General features: G+C 40.6%; 1 protein-coding gene across 1 annotated transcript in view; it reads left to right on the forward strand.

The window, feature by feature from the left end:
* Positions 1-291: 291 nt before the first annotated feature.
* LOC133135216 (glycine receptor subunit alpha-3-like) overlaps positions 292-17,231 on the forward strand; it is a 30,653-nt gene continuing 13,713 nt past the window's right edge. The window contains exons 1-3 of the mRNA XM_061252063.1: positions 292-401; positions 11,908-12,035; positions 12,756-12,823. Of these exons, the coding sequence (XP_061108047.1) occupies positions 331-401; positions 11,908-12,035; positions 12,756-12,823 (267 nt within the window). The 5' untranslated portion in view covers positions 292-330. The remainder of the gene's footprint in view (positions 402-11,907; positions 12,036-12,755; positions 12,824-17,231) is intronic.

Raw genomic sequence — 17,231 nt, forward strand, 5'->3', positions numbered from 1 at the left:
GAAGCACCTTGCATCGTGATGTTTTTATGTTGCTGCTTATTTTAGACAGAGGCTGACAGTCCCTGTTTCCATGTTGTTCCTCTTCGATTGTGCAATTAATCGTTGCTATATTATGACCACTTATATTATGTGACATTGACACAACATTAACTTTATCTTTTGGAGAAAAATAAGAAAACAAGAAATAAGTAAAAGTAGACAAAATCCTGCGTGACTTTTATTGGATTCTGGAGAGAACAGTCACCAACGATGCCACAAACCTGAAGTGTGCAGAGAAGGCTTCAGTCATTAAGTTGCTTCAATATGCATTTTCGACATTGAAGTTTAGAGATGACTTGGAAAAGGCTGCAGTTTGTTGCCATGAGGGGGTTCTTCACTTGGGAAATTGCACTTTTGCTAAGGTAAGACCAAGCCGATAAATCTAATAACAGCATAAAACGAAAGATTTTTTCCCCCCCGTAACATTAGCGTGCAATGTGATAACTTCATTGTTTTTATTTGATTCATATTCACTGGATTTATTACTACGCTTTTACATTCATGTTAAATGGGATAGAATATTACATCCGATGTTCTCTACACAACCGATGCTTTCATACGCGAATATTGCCGAGGTACAACAGTGTCATGTTTCTCAATGTTTTAAAACTCAGCCACTTCTCTCAATGAGCCAGTCGTAAAACTTATATATTCATTCGTGAATTTCATTCGTGAGATTCTGAGAGTATTTTTACGTGTAGTATGTAGCCTAGATGTGTCACGCGGAGGAAGGATTTCGTGCCACGCTCCACATCAGTACAATCTCATTTAGAGTTTGTTGACATGGGGCCGTATGTAGGCTATAGCGGGACCTTGCATAGCTACTTCCCTTAGGATAGTAGGCAACATTTAGAACTGGTGAGTGGAATAACTTTGCAAAAGTATGAAGGTGTATTTATTTCTGAAGTTAGATGGTAGGCTTAGGATTGCATTGCACACGCTTTGGTTGTAAGTGTGTGGTACACCACATGTGGTCTGTTAAACCCTGACAGGGCCGACTGTTGTCGGCAGCCCGATAGGGCAATGCATAAAGGCGTTGGCCAGACAGAGAAATTAGCCGTTTGACCCGTCAGCATACAGAGGGCTCCTGACTGGGTGAAAAACAACGTTTAGGGCCGACTGTACACAGCGACATGATCCGTGTTAAATTGCCTAGAGAGTTTTACGAGTCCAATGGGTGCAGGATGTGCTGTGTCAGGGTTACACTTAATTTTGCTGTTTCATATAGGCTACATGCCTATAGCAGTTTGCTTCGTTATCATATTTAATGATGTGCTGGTGCACCCCACAACACCCGGGGAGAGATGAGGTATATGCATAGGCTACTCATTGGACTTATATCACTTATGATTTCACATTATTAGTTTGAGTAATTAAATATTAATTTCATCATTATTCTAGTTTCTTTACACATTTTGCATTTCAAATAGCTACAGACCCATTTAATAAATATGTTTTTGTAGGAATCCTTTGATAAACTAGTACACACACTAGTCCCCTTCCTTCTTATGGATTCCCAGTCACTTCAGTCACCCTACACTATTGTGATGTGTCAGAGGAGTGAACAGAGGGCAGAGTGATTAACACGGGCATCTCCATTAGTGGTGTCACTTAAGAAGCTGCATTATATGCAGGTTATCATACCTGGCTGAATAAAGGTAAAGTAAAAACTAAAGTTGAAAAGATTGTACATTTGCAATCCCCAAATGCCAAACAAAAAATTACACCGTTTCAAATAAACCCTCCCTTACCTCAGCATCTTTTTTGATTATGTGCCAGTATGTCTGCCTCGATAAATGTTTAGACAAAAAAAAATCCCAATTTCGAGGGACTCCTTGAAGGGAAACGAATTGCAACTATACCCGAATGAGTAAATAAATAACTACATTGAGAGTTCAAAATGAACGATGAGAAAACAAACACTTCAGCACTTTTTGTAATGTATACACTATATCTACAAACATAATATGCAGCCCTGTACTGCATATTGGTTAAATGCTAGGCTAGCCAGTTACAGGAAAACCACATCCCATCTACAGGTATGTAGTGAAAACATTGCGTTACTGTCCAATATATTGTGAGTACAGTATCCAGAAAGACACATGAACTTAGAATATGCCCTTGTTAGCCATGGTGCGGTGGTTGTCTCACATGGCTATCTGAAGGAGGTTTTAAAGGTCAGACTAATGGTGTTAAAATTATGATTTTAGGGTTTGTGTCATTAACCAGCTGAAGCTGTCTCTATGATAAAGATCTGTACCATTCATCTGAAGTGCTACACTGTAGATCAGCCATGTCCCTCATGACATACACTTCTGTATCTCTGCATCGATTTGGGCTTGTCTGCTTGCACCAAATACTGTCTTGTCATCTCTGTGTTTGAAACAATTGTGTTGAGATTACAAAGCCTAAACAGTTTGTACAACATGCATGTAGATGGCATGGCTCCATTTGTGTTTAAGGTCCCATCATCCCCTTGACAACATCGAAACCCTTAAAATTTAATAGCTACATTAAAAAGCTCTTAGCACAGAAGCTACAGATTTGTCATTTGTCTACTTTTCGAAGTACAGCACCGGGTGAAAACTTCCATGAAAGCACGATAGCCTTTTTAATCACGGCCACATTAATATTTCACAGATAAAAATAATGTATTCCTTGTGTGTTTTTAGATTATTATTTTTTGTATATCCCAGAATGCATACCATTAAGCTAGACTTCTGAGTTACGCTAGAAAATCTCTTTGGGTCAATCAGTTGGTTTATACGATTAAAAGGGTGAAGGCTTTTGGAACTGCTGTACCTCAAAAGAGAAAGTCTTAATTCTTGCTTTTAAAACATTCTCTCATTGGTTATTCAGGTGCCATAAAGGCTTACTGCTAATAGAATAAAATGCCCTGCAAGAGTGCTTTGTAATTTTTGGTTGAGCATTTTTGATCAGGTTTGACAAGACAAGTTATCCCCAAATAGTTTTGCCATAGGCAATTAAATCCAAAAAGCACATTATATAAAAGGGCTTAGCATTATATAATACTGTTCTTCAGGCTGTACTTTTTCTTCTGATTCTTTAAAATAGATTTGATGTTGATAAGCTCTGAATGGTCTAAAATTATCTGGGACCAGGGATTATTTTTAATATGCCTCTTTTTTCCCTGGGAATGCATTTGTGCCGTTTGCACTTCCGATGCCTCTTGACTGGATGAAGCGGTTTATCACGGTCACTCTTCCTCCCTGGGCACTGGCCTTCGGTCCCTATCCACAGTCTAACAGGGCTCCATGACCCTCCTCTTCCTCGCCTCCGTTACAGGCCTATTATGACCACCGCCAAGACGGCTTTTCACTCTCATCAATCAAAACCCAGCAGGCTGTCCCAGCCACTCAGCCAGCGGCGCAGGGACAGGACCCAGAATCGGCATTTTGCAGTTTAGCACTTGCGCTTTCCGTCATGGATATTCACCTGCCGACAGTCGGAGTTGGAAAGTGTGTGAGGAAAGTGAGATAGCCTGGTGTTGTTCTCCAGAGTACGAAGACATAGTGATAGAGCTTAGCTGAGGCGGTATAAAATGTGCAGTATTATACTTTAGTCACAGGTTATGACAAACACACTATTGCGGTCCGACAGGGACACTGAAAACCATGTAACATTTCTGAGATGAAGCCACGGCCATTGTTCTTATCTTGAATGTAATCAGCAAGTCTTCTGGGAAAATTTTGTCTGCAGTCAGTCACAACTGGGTGTGTAAAGTTTCTGCAGTTTCTCATTTGCCAGAATGAAGAAGGGGGAAGAAATCAATTTAATAGTTCAGTTACTTCCATTTAACTGTAATTGAGTGCTCTTTAATCTAGTCTTGATTCACTCTACCGGCAGTAATTTGAAATCCCTAATTCCCACACCACTAACCTAGCAACATGAGCTATATTTATTGCTGAAACTTTGACAATGTATAAATATCAAGAGTTGAATTTCTGAGGGAAGAATTACATGCATGTGAAATTATAACCTGGTTTCATTATTTTTTTTATAGACAATCAAGTTATAAAATCTCTCTCAAAAAACTATTAGAATTAACATAATGTTAACATAATGTTAATTCTGGAAGCTAATAATGGCTCCTTGTGTGATTATGCAATACGTGTGTCCAATGCGATGTTATATATTAGCATAGCAAGATGCTTTTTTTTTTCTAAAGTATAATTTCATTGAATGGACTCTTAGAGGGGCGGCACGGATGGTGCAGTGGGTAGCACTGCCGCCTCACAGCAAGGAGGTCCTGGGTTCGAATCCCCGTCGGCCGGTCCTCTCTGTGTGGAGTTTGCATGTTCTCCCCGTGTCTGCGTGGGTTTCCTCCGGGTACTCCGGTTTCCTCCCATAGTCCAAAGACATGCACGTTAGGCTGATTGGAGAGTCTAAATTGCCCGTAGGTATGAGTGTGTGAGTGAATGGTGTGTGTGCCCTGCGATAGACTGGCGACCTGTCCAGGGTGTATTCCTGCCTTTCGCCCAATGTATGCTGGGATAGGCTCCAGCCCCCCTGCGACCCTGATCAGGATAAGCGGGTTCAGATAATGGATGGATGGATGGACTCTTAGAGGAAGTTTCAATCTCTGTTGCAGCATTTGGATTTGGTTGGGCAGGTGCATAATTTTTAGTAGAACAAACAGCTCTTTTGACGATGGTTAAGTAGAACATGGGAAGAAATTACACTGCATTTACCCTATTTACTTTGGACCTCTCGTCCTCGGTCAATACAGTAAGTCTTTTTTTTTTTTTTAGAAAACATAAACTTTTTAATACATATACGTACATACATTGCTCAGTGCACTGTGAGTATAGAATAGTCTCTTTAAGGATGTTGATATTAGTCTTTCTGCATTGTGAACGGATTTCAGCTGCAGGCCACTGTGGTGTTAGCCTTCGTAAGACTCTTCTTTGTGATGAAATAAATGCTGAAGATAATCAGTGCTTGGAGAGTTCACATCTGGGCCTGTGCGCTGGAGCAGAGTCTCCAGTCACTGACTGTGTGCCACACACAGCTGTGTTCTTTGGTACAGAACAGCTGCTAATTATTCACAATAAATATATAAATAAATCCACACACAAAATAATGACAGAAAATATACAGGTTGAATGCTGCGCTTTCTTCCAGGAGGGTAATTAGGATTGTATTTTCCTGCTAATTTCTCATCACATACACCAAGTAACTGTAAGATGGATGCTGTATTTTCTACCCACGCCAGTTGCCAGTTGATTTTCAAGTGTGGCTTATGGAGATATGTTGACTTCACATTGGTGAGTTAAGGGATTTGAGCAGAACATACAATCCTTGTTTACCAGTGCACTTACTGCATTCCACCAATAGGAATAGCCAGACCGTGTACACTAGTAAGCAATGGCAAGAATGTAGCAGCGGCAGACATTTTGTATTTCGATTGGTTTTGTACAATGAGGTGACAATGGGACTGCGGCTATGTGGAATGAATGTTGCAATCCACACAGGTTTGTTGGCCTCAATATCAAAGGCCAGCAGATTATCATAAAATCTGCCATGACTTTTAGCTCTGATGTAAGAGGCTTACTTCTGTTTTGTCAGAATTTCACAAAGCAGACATCCACCTGTTTCTGCACCTCTGTGCCTGTTACGCATGTACACTGCCAAAGGCTGCCCAGACCCACAGAGCTGGTCACCTGTGAAAGTAGGCTACAGTGTGCAAAGCAGTGCATGACTACCCTCACACTGGGGACATGGTAATGTAATGTAGGCAATACTCTATGAATATCTGTAAATACATAGAGGAGAATAAAGCAGAACAGACAAATACAAGTGCCTTGGAAGGTTGGACCAGTCAGACAGACAACCGTTTTCTTGAGCGCCAAAGCTTTAAAAAAACAACAACTTTCAGTTGTAATTCTACTTAGTAAACTTCCAACTCATCGATCCCAACACAGAACATTTAAAATCACCAGAAGATTAGTCTGACAGAACTGGATAATCATATTGGACACCATGGCATGATACAGGCTTAATTGCTTGAGCCGACTGCTACGGGGAAATTTCCAGGAGGAATTTCATTTCTGATCACCAGGCTGAAAGGAGATGTTCATCTAGGGCAGACTGGGCGATTGATGTCCCCAGAACCCGCTTTCCCCCGTGTATCGATCCTGTCTTTCGTATTGATCACGCGTGTCCCATCCTGAGGCTACGCTATGGCTTCATTACTTTGTCTCCGATAGAAAGAAGCCCTCACTGATATGTAAATTGATGAAATTGAATTGGTAAGATGTGATTTGTAATGCTGCATGACATGCAGGTTAATACTCTGGGAGGGGTCCAGGGAAGCTTTGCATTAATTCGTCACTGGACATGAAATGCCTCTGGTTTTCAGCGATAGATTCATGTCTGGAGAAGCGATTGATGATGTAGGTGCTGAGAAGGAACCGTGTTGCTATGGGAAAAACTGGTTTGCTTTTGAAGTTAACACGCAGAAGCAAGAAAGCATTTCTAGCAAACAGTGGCTACTTTGTGGCCTGTGCTTGACTTGACTTGACTTGGCTTGTCTGGAATAGTGTTTTCATTCCGACAAGATTGGTGTTGTTAAGAGTTTTTCCCACTCTTCTAGGGACTGTATGGTAACTTCTACCCAAAAAGTTATTCAATAAAAAGTTTTTGATGAAAAGGGGGGGAAATGTAGTGAGCTTTCAGATCAGCTCTGATGTGAAAACAGGCTGGGAGTTTTTCCCTGAAGAGTATTATTACTAAGAAATATGCCTCAGACACATTACCTCTTTGTATGTGATCTTTTTGAATGGTATTGAAAGGGACATTATGAGGGGCTTCAGAACCATTGTGGCTTACAGTATCTCTGACCAAAGAGAATGGTTGGGGGGGGGGGGTGGGGCAGGTTACTTTTGAAGATGCACATTTTTGATAAAGTTCCCAAAAACTATATCATATCAAAGAGGGAGAACGTTTTATATAGAAAGATGAAAGTATATGATACTGACTGGACACAAAGGTTTCAAGGTAAAAGTGCTTTAAGAGCAAAATACTTTGTGCATTTGCCTCAGTGGCTGCTCACGACAAGGGATGGGGTTTTACCCAGTCGACATGATTAATGTATTATTGGGTCTCAGTGCACCGTCGTATTAGGGTCAGTTCTGTGAGCTCTCACGCTTTTATGTGTGGAAGTTTTGTTACACGTATGTCAACACAGTTTCACACGGTGCCATCCCCCTTCACTGTACAAGTGCACAGCGCAGAAAACCCCATAATTATAGAATGGCCTGATTTAATGTACAATAGTACAGCACTGGGGCTGTGGCTTCATACAGTCATATATTTAATTTAATTGAAAGAAATACATTTTCATTATGTCTGATGAGAGACCCTGTTGACCTTTTGCATACATTTTGTACCCTGTGCTGTGTAATAATCAACACCCAATAGAGTAAACGTACAGAGGGATATTTTCATTGCACACTGGCAGGGTTGAATTATCCTGTATGTTGGACCTCCATCTGCTCTAATTATGAATGAAAACCTTTGGGGCATGAAGCTCACAGACAACATGGCCAATCCCTGAGCTTCAGTGTCCTATTTCTGCACAAACCATCAGTGCTTACAGTATTTACAGTTTATCTGGCTTCTAAGCTCAGCAGGGCTGATAGTGATATCATACATGTAAATGCCATTATTTATGTGCAAATGATATATTTCAAAATACATTATTCTTTTTATACCAGGGCCATGCATATTTTTTCAAACAAGTGTGCATAACATAACGTGGCAAAACAGGCATTCATTTTTGCTAGTATAACAAACAGGCTGTATAATATCATAATCAATAACTGTTTTGATAATGTCTTCCATTGGTCTGTATGTGGCTAAATAGTGTGAACGATGGCCCTGTGATGTGGGAAAATTGATCTTAAAATGAACACATATTTTACAACCATCATATGTATTATTTACGCTGTTATATAGATTTACAATTTCATCATAATCAAAATGAATATTTATCTCAAGAGGCAAAATGTTTAGGTTTGCTACTATGTACTGTGTTTTATAATACTGGAGGACAAAGAAGTCATGATACTAAGAACCTATACAGAAGTCTCTATATTTTACATCATTACAGCATTGACATTTTTCTTAAAAGCACCTGCAAGAAAGTTTTTTTTGTTCTTTTCTTTCATGTGTAATGAGTTAGAATGGAGCTCAGTGCACAGAATTAAAATGGCAGCCATTCCCTACTGCAGAATGAATGGGAAGGACATCGCATACATGTCAGTTTCAGATACAGACTTGTTTATGTCTGCTTCAGATGTAAGCTGTTTTATTCATGTGTGGGGTTTAACATTTGCTTCAGGTGTGGGGGTTTTAGCGTCTCCTATGAATGGGTAACTTTTCATCCCTGCTAACCTCTAAAGACCCTTGGTTAGATTAGCATGTTTGGGCTTTTAAGTGGCTCTGCCAGTAACGTAGATTTGAGTCTGTGCTGTTGCCTAGATATGGCACGTTTGAGGCAGGATTTGACCGTCTGCAGCTCCACAGCAGCAAAGCCCAGTCGGCTGCCTCTCAGTCTTTGTGTCTAAAAAACCCCAAAGTGTTCAGCATTCAGCCCCTACTTTGACTGTGCATTGTTGCTTTGTGTTACTCTTGCTGTTGTGTTACTCTTGCTTAGCGGTCTTGCGACCGCTTCTTCAGTCCTGACTCATGTCTCTCGCCCGCGCTCCCTCTGCCACTCTCCCCCGCGCCCTGCGGTCAGAGGACTGTGTTCCTGGCCCTCCTTTATATCTGGAGTATTTGTGAGGCCTCTCAAACCATGCCCTCCATGAATGAAAAGAAGCTAACATAATGGCATTCTGCCCATCGGGGGTGAAGTTACACTGACAAAACTCATGATGCTGCCTTTTTCTTTTTTGGTTCGGGGGCACCAGGCCAAAAATAGCGGCGGGTAAGATGAACAGGGCTTCAGCCGGCTAACAAAGTGGTCAGCTCATCAGGTGAACAAGCGTCGCCTCAGTAAAATAGTCAGTGTTAAATCCACTAGTATCTAGTAAGACTGGACTTGTATGTACAGAAAAGTTCAACAAAGCTGGTTTAGGCTGTAAGGTCATCTTGATGACAAATAGCCCGGTGACTGCCTGGTCCTTTTTAAGAAATATATATAGTTGAAGTGGAGAGAGATCGCAGAAATGCAGTATATGCAAAGAGAAAGATAATCACCCTCAACCCCCTAGTTTTACATAATTGTAGGCCTGTGACTCTACCTGTACATTTCAGCCTTCCTATGTGATTGTTTGTTTGACAGGGACGTTGCAGATTTGACCTGAATCATCGCAGGCCCCTATGAAAAACAAAAATAAAATGGAATACATTTGAACAAAATGTCAAAACAGCAACAAATTGAGTACCTCTGCTAAATGCTTGCAATGCTGTGAAAAAGCAACAATAAACACACATTAACCATGACACCTTGGCCTCGGCTTTTTAAATTCTGCCCTCTTCTCTTTATTTGCCTGTGGAGTAACATTTTTAAATATTATTCTGATTCTCTTGTACTGTCTCATTAAATGAAATTCTGTCAATCCTCTTACCAAGGATAGCCTGAGAGCAGAGTTGTCTCATGGAATTTGTTTTATTGGAAACAACATGTTCCACCCTTAGCCTAGTGCCTTCATATAATGGTTTATGCATTTCAGGCTTTGTGGAATACGTTGTCCACCGATGCGCTTAAGGCAGTCTCAAAATCATTTTGTGGATGTTGCAATTGTCAACATACATCACTAACGTTGCTAAGGATGTTACATTTTGTTTTATGCAGTTTAATGCTGTTTACTTTGGCTACTGTTGTGCATTTGGTTTGCATAGATTCCTGAAAAAAAAAAATGTCTTGCTCTGTGCTCTTTGAAATGTGATCTCAGTGACTTTGACAGTGGAATGATTATTGGTGCCAGACAGGGTGGTTTGAATATCTGCAGAAACTGCTGATCTTTTGGGATTTTCACACACAACAGTCTCTAGAGTTTGCAGATAATGGTGTGAAAAAACAAAAAAACATTCAGTGAGCAGCAGTTCTGGGGCAAAAACACCTTGTTAATGTGAGAGGTGAGATCAACACATTAGGTGAGGTAATGTGGGCCAGACTGGTCAAAGTTGACAGGAAGGTGACAGTAACTCAAATATGCAGAAGAGTGTCTCTGAACACAACATGTGGATAGGTTACAGCAGCAGAAGACCAAGAAGTAAAAATAATAAGTACCTAATAAAGTGCCCACTGAGTGTATTTCTGCCTTCCTGTCATAAGTGTCAGAGCTCTGAATTTACTGTACATTTGTGGTCCATGACACAAAGGTATTTACTGCAGTAGTTTACTCATCACATGCCCCTTATGTTTGTTAAATATGTATCATACATCATACATAGACACAGTATACCTCAGACATTCTTAACATATGCACAATGTTTTATTCAGTAGCCAGGGATAGCACCGCGCTCTGTAGATGGTTTGTACCGTTGTTTCCAGGGACAGGGGGATTAAATGTCACACAATAGATTCAGAGAGATTTTGATAGAGGAAGGACTGCATCCATGCAAAAATAATACTGATATCAAAATTAAACATCAATAAGTATACATGCAGCTGCTATAATATTCAGCTTTTAAAATGCTTTTGCTTCATCATTGTCATATGGTATCATCAAGTAAAATGCCAATTTAAGTAGAAATTACAAACTATGAAAAGGGCATCTACCTAACCTATACCCACATACTTATGATTAGCATGTTCATATTCCAATTGTGATCTACACCTTTTCAGGGAAAACCTGGAAATGGCCTAATATACTGAATCCATATTAGGTTAAATACCAATTTTATAGTTACTGAGCAAAATGAATATTTTATTGCTCAAGCCATGTGCATTGGAGTCGCATGTAGTGCAGTAGCGTAATTAGTGCATGTCTGGTCTGTAGAGAGACTCATCTTACAGCCGATTAAATGCAAAACCTCACTCATGTTTATATTATTAATATTGCTTATTACCACATCATTTCAAAGCAATGTGGAATCAGGGGGATGGATTCATGAGAAATCCTCACTGTATTAAATTAGTGTCTTTTAGTAGGGCAAAGGCAAAGAAATAATTTACTCTGCATCTGTGAGTGTGGATCTGTTCCTGATATACCCTCCATCCATTTTCAAAACTGCTTATTCTTGCTCAGGTTTGCAGGCGGATGGGCTGGAGCCTATCCCAGCATGCACTAGGCAAGAGACAGGAATACACCGTGGACAGGTCGCCAATTCCATCGCAGGACACACACACCATTCACTCATCCATTCATACCTACGAGCAATTAAGAGTTTCCAATCAGAGTACCGAATGTCTCGGACTGTGGGAGGAATCCGGAGCACCTAGTAGAAAGCCACGCAGGCAGAGGGAGGACATGCAATCCCCATACAGAAAGTCAGGATTCAAACCCTATGCCCTCTTAGTGTGAGATGACAGTCCTATTCACTGCACCACCATGTCAATACACAATACACAATCTTTAATAAATATATGAATCTTGAGTTTAATTTATACATTACATTACATTACATTACATTACATTAATGGCATTTGGCGGACACTCTTATCCAGAGCGCCATACAGTTGATTAGACTAAGCAGGAGACAATCCTCCCCTGGAGCAATGCAGCGTTAAGGGCCTTGCCCAACGGCTGTGCGGATCTTATTGTGGCTACACCTGGGATCGACCTTGTGGGTCCCAGTCATCTACCTTAACCACTAGGCTACAGGTCGCTAATACATTATATCATGCATTAAGCAGTATGTATCCCCCATCAGTGTGTTGCGGTCTCTTTTCAGCCTGGTTGCCTCAAAGGAGCTGGACAACCCACGAGGACGAGCCATCCCCATGTCCCCCTCAGACTTCCTGGATAAGCTTATGGGGAGGACCTCAGGGTACGACGCCAGAATCCGCCCAAATTTCAAAGGTACGTACTGTACATGCTGAAAGTTCATCCTTTCCCTCTCTGTCCTGTGCCTCTGACTGTTCCCCAAAATCATCATAATGTGATGCTACAAAGAACGCTGACTCTTAATATTAACATTGGCTGGCATCATCACTAAATTTAGCTTAGACTGTCAATGGTTATCAGACAATCAGAAAATCAGATTGTCAGAGAAAAATGTTCACACTATTTTGTATTTGAATGTTTTTGTATTGGGATAAATTGGTAGAAAATTTGTAGGTTATTAACTGGATGGAAACAAACAGTTATTTTAACTGCTATATTAACATTGTTAGTGCTGTTAGATGTGTCCCTTGCCCATGTATGAGTGTAAGCCTGTGTGCCAAAATCATTAGCACTCACTCCCTAACCTCAGTACTTACCAAAATCATGGCACTGCTTACATATACACAAATGACAGCTGTCTGTAAAACACAAGGATAAATCATGGAACAAATATGCATTATTTAAAAATGTCTACTGTGCGTATGCAGATACATAAAAATGTGAAATATCTGGTTTGTCAGTTTAAAGAATGTGGGTGCCACATCCAATATAAGAGATATTGAGATGTATTCAGTTATGCCGGATTGTTGCAGCAGGCTTGGTCAGTGAAATACCTGTTTATTTATTTTTTAATCTGTTGGGAATGCTTTTGCAGTTCTTATATGCTGTGAAGTTGATTATGGTTTTCTTTTGTAGGTCCTCCTGTGAATGTATCTTGCAACATTTTCATTAACAGCTTTGGTTCAATTGCTGAAACGACAATGGTATGTACACTACGCATGTTAACAGTCAATAGATTAAGTTTGGGTTTTGCAACCACAAGGTAGCAATGGAGGTCATGATTAAGTCACTATGTTAAATAATATTCACTCAATTTCATTACACTTTGCTATGGAGAATTTAATATGTTTGTTATCCAATTGATCCAATCCTCCATTGATTTAGGAGAGCTCAGGCTCACACAGTTCTCGGTGGTGCACCCTGAAAGCCTACACTTCACAAAACCCTCCTTCCTTGTGCGACACTGTGGCCAATCATGCTTCACGCTACTGGCCTGCAAGGTCTGGGCTGGATACCATAGGTATCCAATGGAGTTTGTCATTGAAAACAAGTGTTTTACATGGGCCTGCCACCTGTCTGCTTCTTAAAATTTACTGAAGAGCAGAAGAGCAGAAACCTCAACCTTTGGCCGACCAGCTGATGCTAAATATTTGGGGTCGGAGCAGGGTCGCGACCTCGTGGTCGGTCCTCAGGGTGCGGATGGGAATTGGGCGATGATGTCAGCCCGGCACGAAAGCACGGCACTCTCCGCACACCGACAGATGTGCTGGAGCATCTGCCTAATTCCTCATCTCCACCGCACTCCAGCCTGAGTTTGAGTGCCCTGTCTGCCGTCACGGTGCAAACTCCTGATAAAATTAAACAGCCAAATGTCGCCGCGCTCCTCAGACAGAAATAAATTAGTGATGAATACATAAGAATAACATTATTTCGGAAGCCATTACCTCCAGCTGGCGAGTTGCACGTGGATGTTGCCTCAGGCAGTGAGGACGCGGTTAATATGTCGGCTCAAAGCCCTTTACGAGCCTCCCGCAATTACTGAGAGCTGTTTACTTCCCTTTTTAGGCACAGCTGATGCTTATTCTGCAGTGCGTACTGGACGAATGTCTTGGAATCGCATCTGCTTCATGATGTGCACGGCACCTATTTTTAGTTTCTGCAACATTTTTCCTCTCGTGTAGATAATTGTTGCTTCAGATGAATATTTTTGCATTTTTTATACCTTTGAGCAATTGTTCATCAACCCACAAAAGATTCCCGAGGTGCATGAGACACCTGGATGCCAGTACTCTTAAAGTGTATGTGTGTGTTTTCATATTCCTATAAATCAATTTCTTGATGTTTTTTTTTCCCCTGAGCTACACAATTAACTGTAGTGATCGTGTTTGTGGCTTATTGTCATGCCCCAGGATAATCTTGTGTTACACTATTTTTTTAATTTACAATACCGTTTTATTTCCATATTTTTAGTCACAGGTGCTTGTTTCTCATGATGTAGAGTTGGTTAGTCACACAGGGAATCTGTGCTATGTGAGTGTTATGAAACGCAGTAGAGAGGTGCTTGTTTCTCATGATGTAGAGTTGGTTAGTCACACAGGGAATCTGTGCTATGTGAGTGTTATGAAACGCAGTAGAGAGGTGCTTGTTTCTCATGATGTAGAGTTGGTTACTCACACACGGACTCTGTGCTATGTGAGTGTTATGAAACACAGTAGAGAGGTGCTTGTTTCTCATGATGTAGAGTTGGTTAGTCACACAGGGAATCTGTGCTATGTGAGTGTTATGAAACACAGTAGAGAGGTGCTTGTTTCTCATGATGTAGAGTTGGTTAGTCACACAGGGAATCTGTGCTATGTGAGTGTTATGAAACGCAGTAGAGAGGTGCTTGTTTCTCATGATGTAGAGTTGGGTAGACACGCAGGGATTCTGCACTGGATGGACTCAGCCATATGTTAGAATGGGATTATTGTAGCGTTCTTAGAGGCATGGTCTACCATCTGGCTTGTACTGTATGGTCTTTATTGTGTGAGAAAAAACCCCCCCAAAGATTTAGAGAATGTATTCACATGTAGTTGGAATTATTGTAATCTAAGGCAGTTGCGTACAAGGTTTTCACTGATACTCATTTTGTATTTGTCTCAGTTAGGATGAGCAAATGAAACCTCATTTTATTGCTTTAATTCAATGAGGACATGTTACAGTACTGTAACTGTAGTAGTAGTGCTGTACTACAATTAGTAAGTAAGCAAGTAATTTATTACGGGTTATTCTTTTTTTTAAATATGGACATGTGCATTAGAAACTAGAATATGCATAATTGTATGTACGCATACATGTGTATTATACAATTTTATGATTTAAATTTCAGGGGAGATGCAACACTCATTTTTTAAAAGAAGCTGATTAAATGTAATAAAAGACCAGTCCTTATGTTAGCAGGTGGTTTGTGGAACCATTGCAGTGCTATTGGACAGTAAACTCTGTGGCTGGTTTAGGAGATGATTGATTGAAGATGGAGAATGCACACTTCTGTGTACCTGTAGGGAATCCTAAGATTGTGCCTACAGCACAGCCATGTGATATACAGGCAGCATTAGTGCAGGGATTCTCTATACCACTCATCAGAGAGCGGTCCAGTTAAGCTGTCCTGCGCGTAGCGTCTCCCTGCCTGGCTCTACTACTACAGTCGTTACTGTCTGAGACGGCAAATCCGGAGAGATCAATGCTGTTGACAGCTGAACACTGCGAAAGGACCGGTCTCTGTCCCATCAGGATTAGAGGGTTACGGCTCTGTACAAGGAGGTCAGTACACAGAGACTTGGCATTTGACTTTGATTGCTCCAACAAATAGCTGCAGCTAGTGGGTATTCGCAGAATATACACCGAAGCATACTCGAAAGAACAACAAAAACAACAACACATGTTGTTCTTGCATTAGCCAGGTTGTTGGTGATACTGTATATTCTCATTTCCTATAACACACAGCATACAAACTGATATCCTCTGCTCTTCATCACAGACTTTTCTTAGACTCAGAGGGGAATTCACCCTATTTTCTCCTAAATTTGGAATGGTGACCGATTATAGTTATAGAACAGACCCTCCCTCCTCGATCAACACTGGGGTCAGTTATTTCTCTCACTGTGACACAGCTGCCCCTGACATGGCCAGGATTCTGCAGGGCTTATAGGGTTTATCGCTGCACAACAACAGGGTGTAGCAGTTGGCAGGCTTGCTCTCTGATATGTTGATTCTGTTCTGATTGGATCTTACATAACCAGTCAGCTGCCTGGTGGAAGTCTCCCGGTTGTCACTTCTGGTAGTGTTCTTTAACTTCTTAACCTTGATAATATTGGATTTCCAGGCGCTTCGCTCTTAAAGCAAACTACCCCAGCTATTTTTACTCCCACTGGATCAAACGAGGGCATGCTTCTGAATAATTTGTTTTGCTGGATAAAAAAATGTTGATGTTGATTTATTTGAACAAGCCCTGATTTCTCAGGAAGATTTTGTTCTTGGTAACAGTTATTAACCTAGCAACAGCTCTACAAAATTGACTTATAATTGTTTTTGGATTGTTCGCTGATAATCTGTTGTGTGGTATACTAAATAATTTCATCTTGTAAACGGACACTGATAAGGTAGACAGATATATTTAGAAACTGGGGAAATCTGACAAACAAACAATAAAATGAACAACTTTAATTGTAATTATTAGAATATAATGATCACTGAAGCCTAATGAATATTGTCATTTAAAAGGAAAGCCTATTCCACTCAACCCTTCCAAAGTCAACGGCATTCATGGTGAGATCAATGCTTACTGGACTTTGATGTGTTCCACTGGAGATTCCCTCTGCAGGGGTTTGCTCGAGGACAAGGGAAATGGATTCTAGCTTGACAGATGTGCCAGTAGAACGTAACATTCACCAACCAAAGTGTCTCATTCCTCTTTCCTATCATCGATATAGGGCCAGTGGAGATGAGTAATATGGCTCATTAATGTGTTGTTTGTAAGGGATAGATTGAGAAGGGAGTCCAGGCCTTGTGAAAGCCATCTACCTGGTGGAACTGCACTAAAACCGGACTGTCACATTTCATTCTTCAACTAGACAAAGAAAGGAGAGGAACGTGAAATGAATACTTGGTGGAAAGGAAATTATTGAAGTCTATAAGATTTTACCTTCACTCTAAAAATACACAAAAGTAAATAGATGAGTCTGAATATTGTAAGCTTTTAAATCGCATGTGGTCAGGAAGTACATTTTATCAGGTTATGCAGAAGAGGTGTAGGAAATTACATTATATTTGAAGCTAAACTGAGTGTAGCAGTGCAAGTTATAAACAGCACCTTCTCTTCACAGTGATGATAAAGAGAGTTACTCTAGCCTGTAAAAACAGAGAGCCTTTATGAGGCGGGGGCTAAATGTTGCACGTAAACTTCAATGTGTGATAAAATAAATGTTAATGTTTCCAAATATAACTACATATTTAAAGTCAGTTGCATTCTCCAATCCTATTATATTTCCCGCAGTGGTGTTATTTTGAGGCTCAAGTAGTTTGGATTTGCATAATTGGGTAAACAAAATGTAATCTGTAAAATGTAATTAT

This window comes from Conger conger, chromosome 8 (genome assembly GCF_963514075.1).
Source record: "Conger conger chromosome 8, fConCon1.1, whole genome shotgun sequence".
NCBI classification, from domain to species: domain Eukaryota; kingdom Metazoa; phylum Chordata; class Actinopteri; order Anguilliformes; family Congridae; genus Conger; species Conger conger.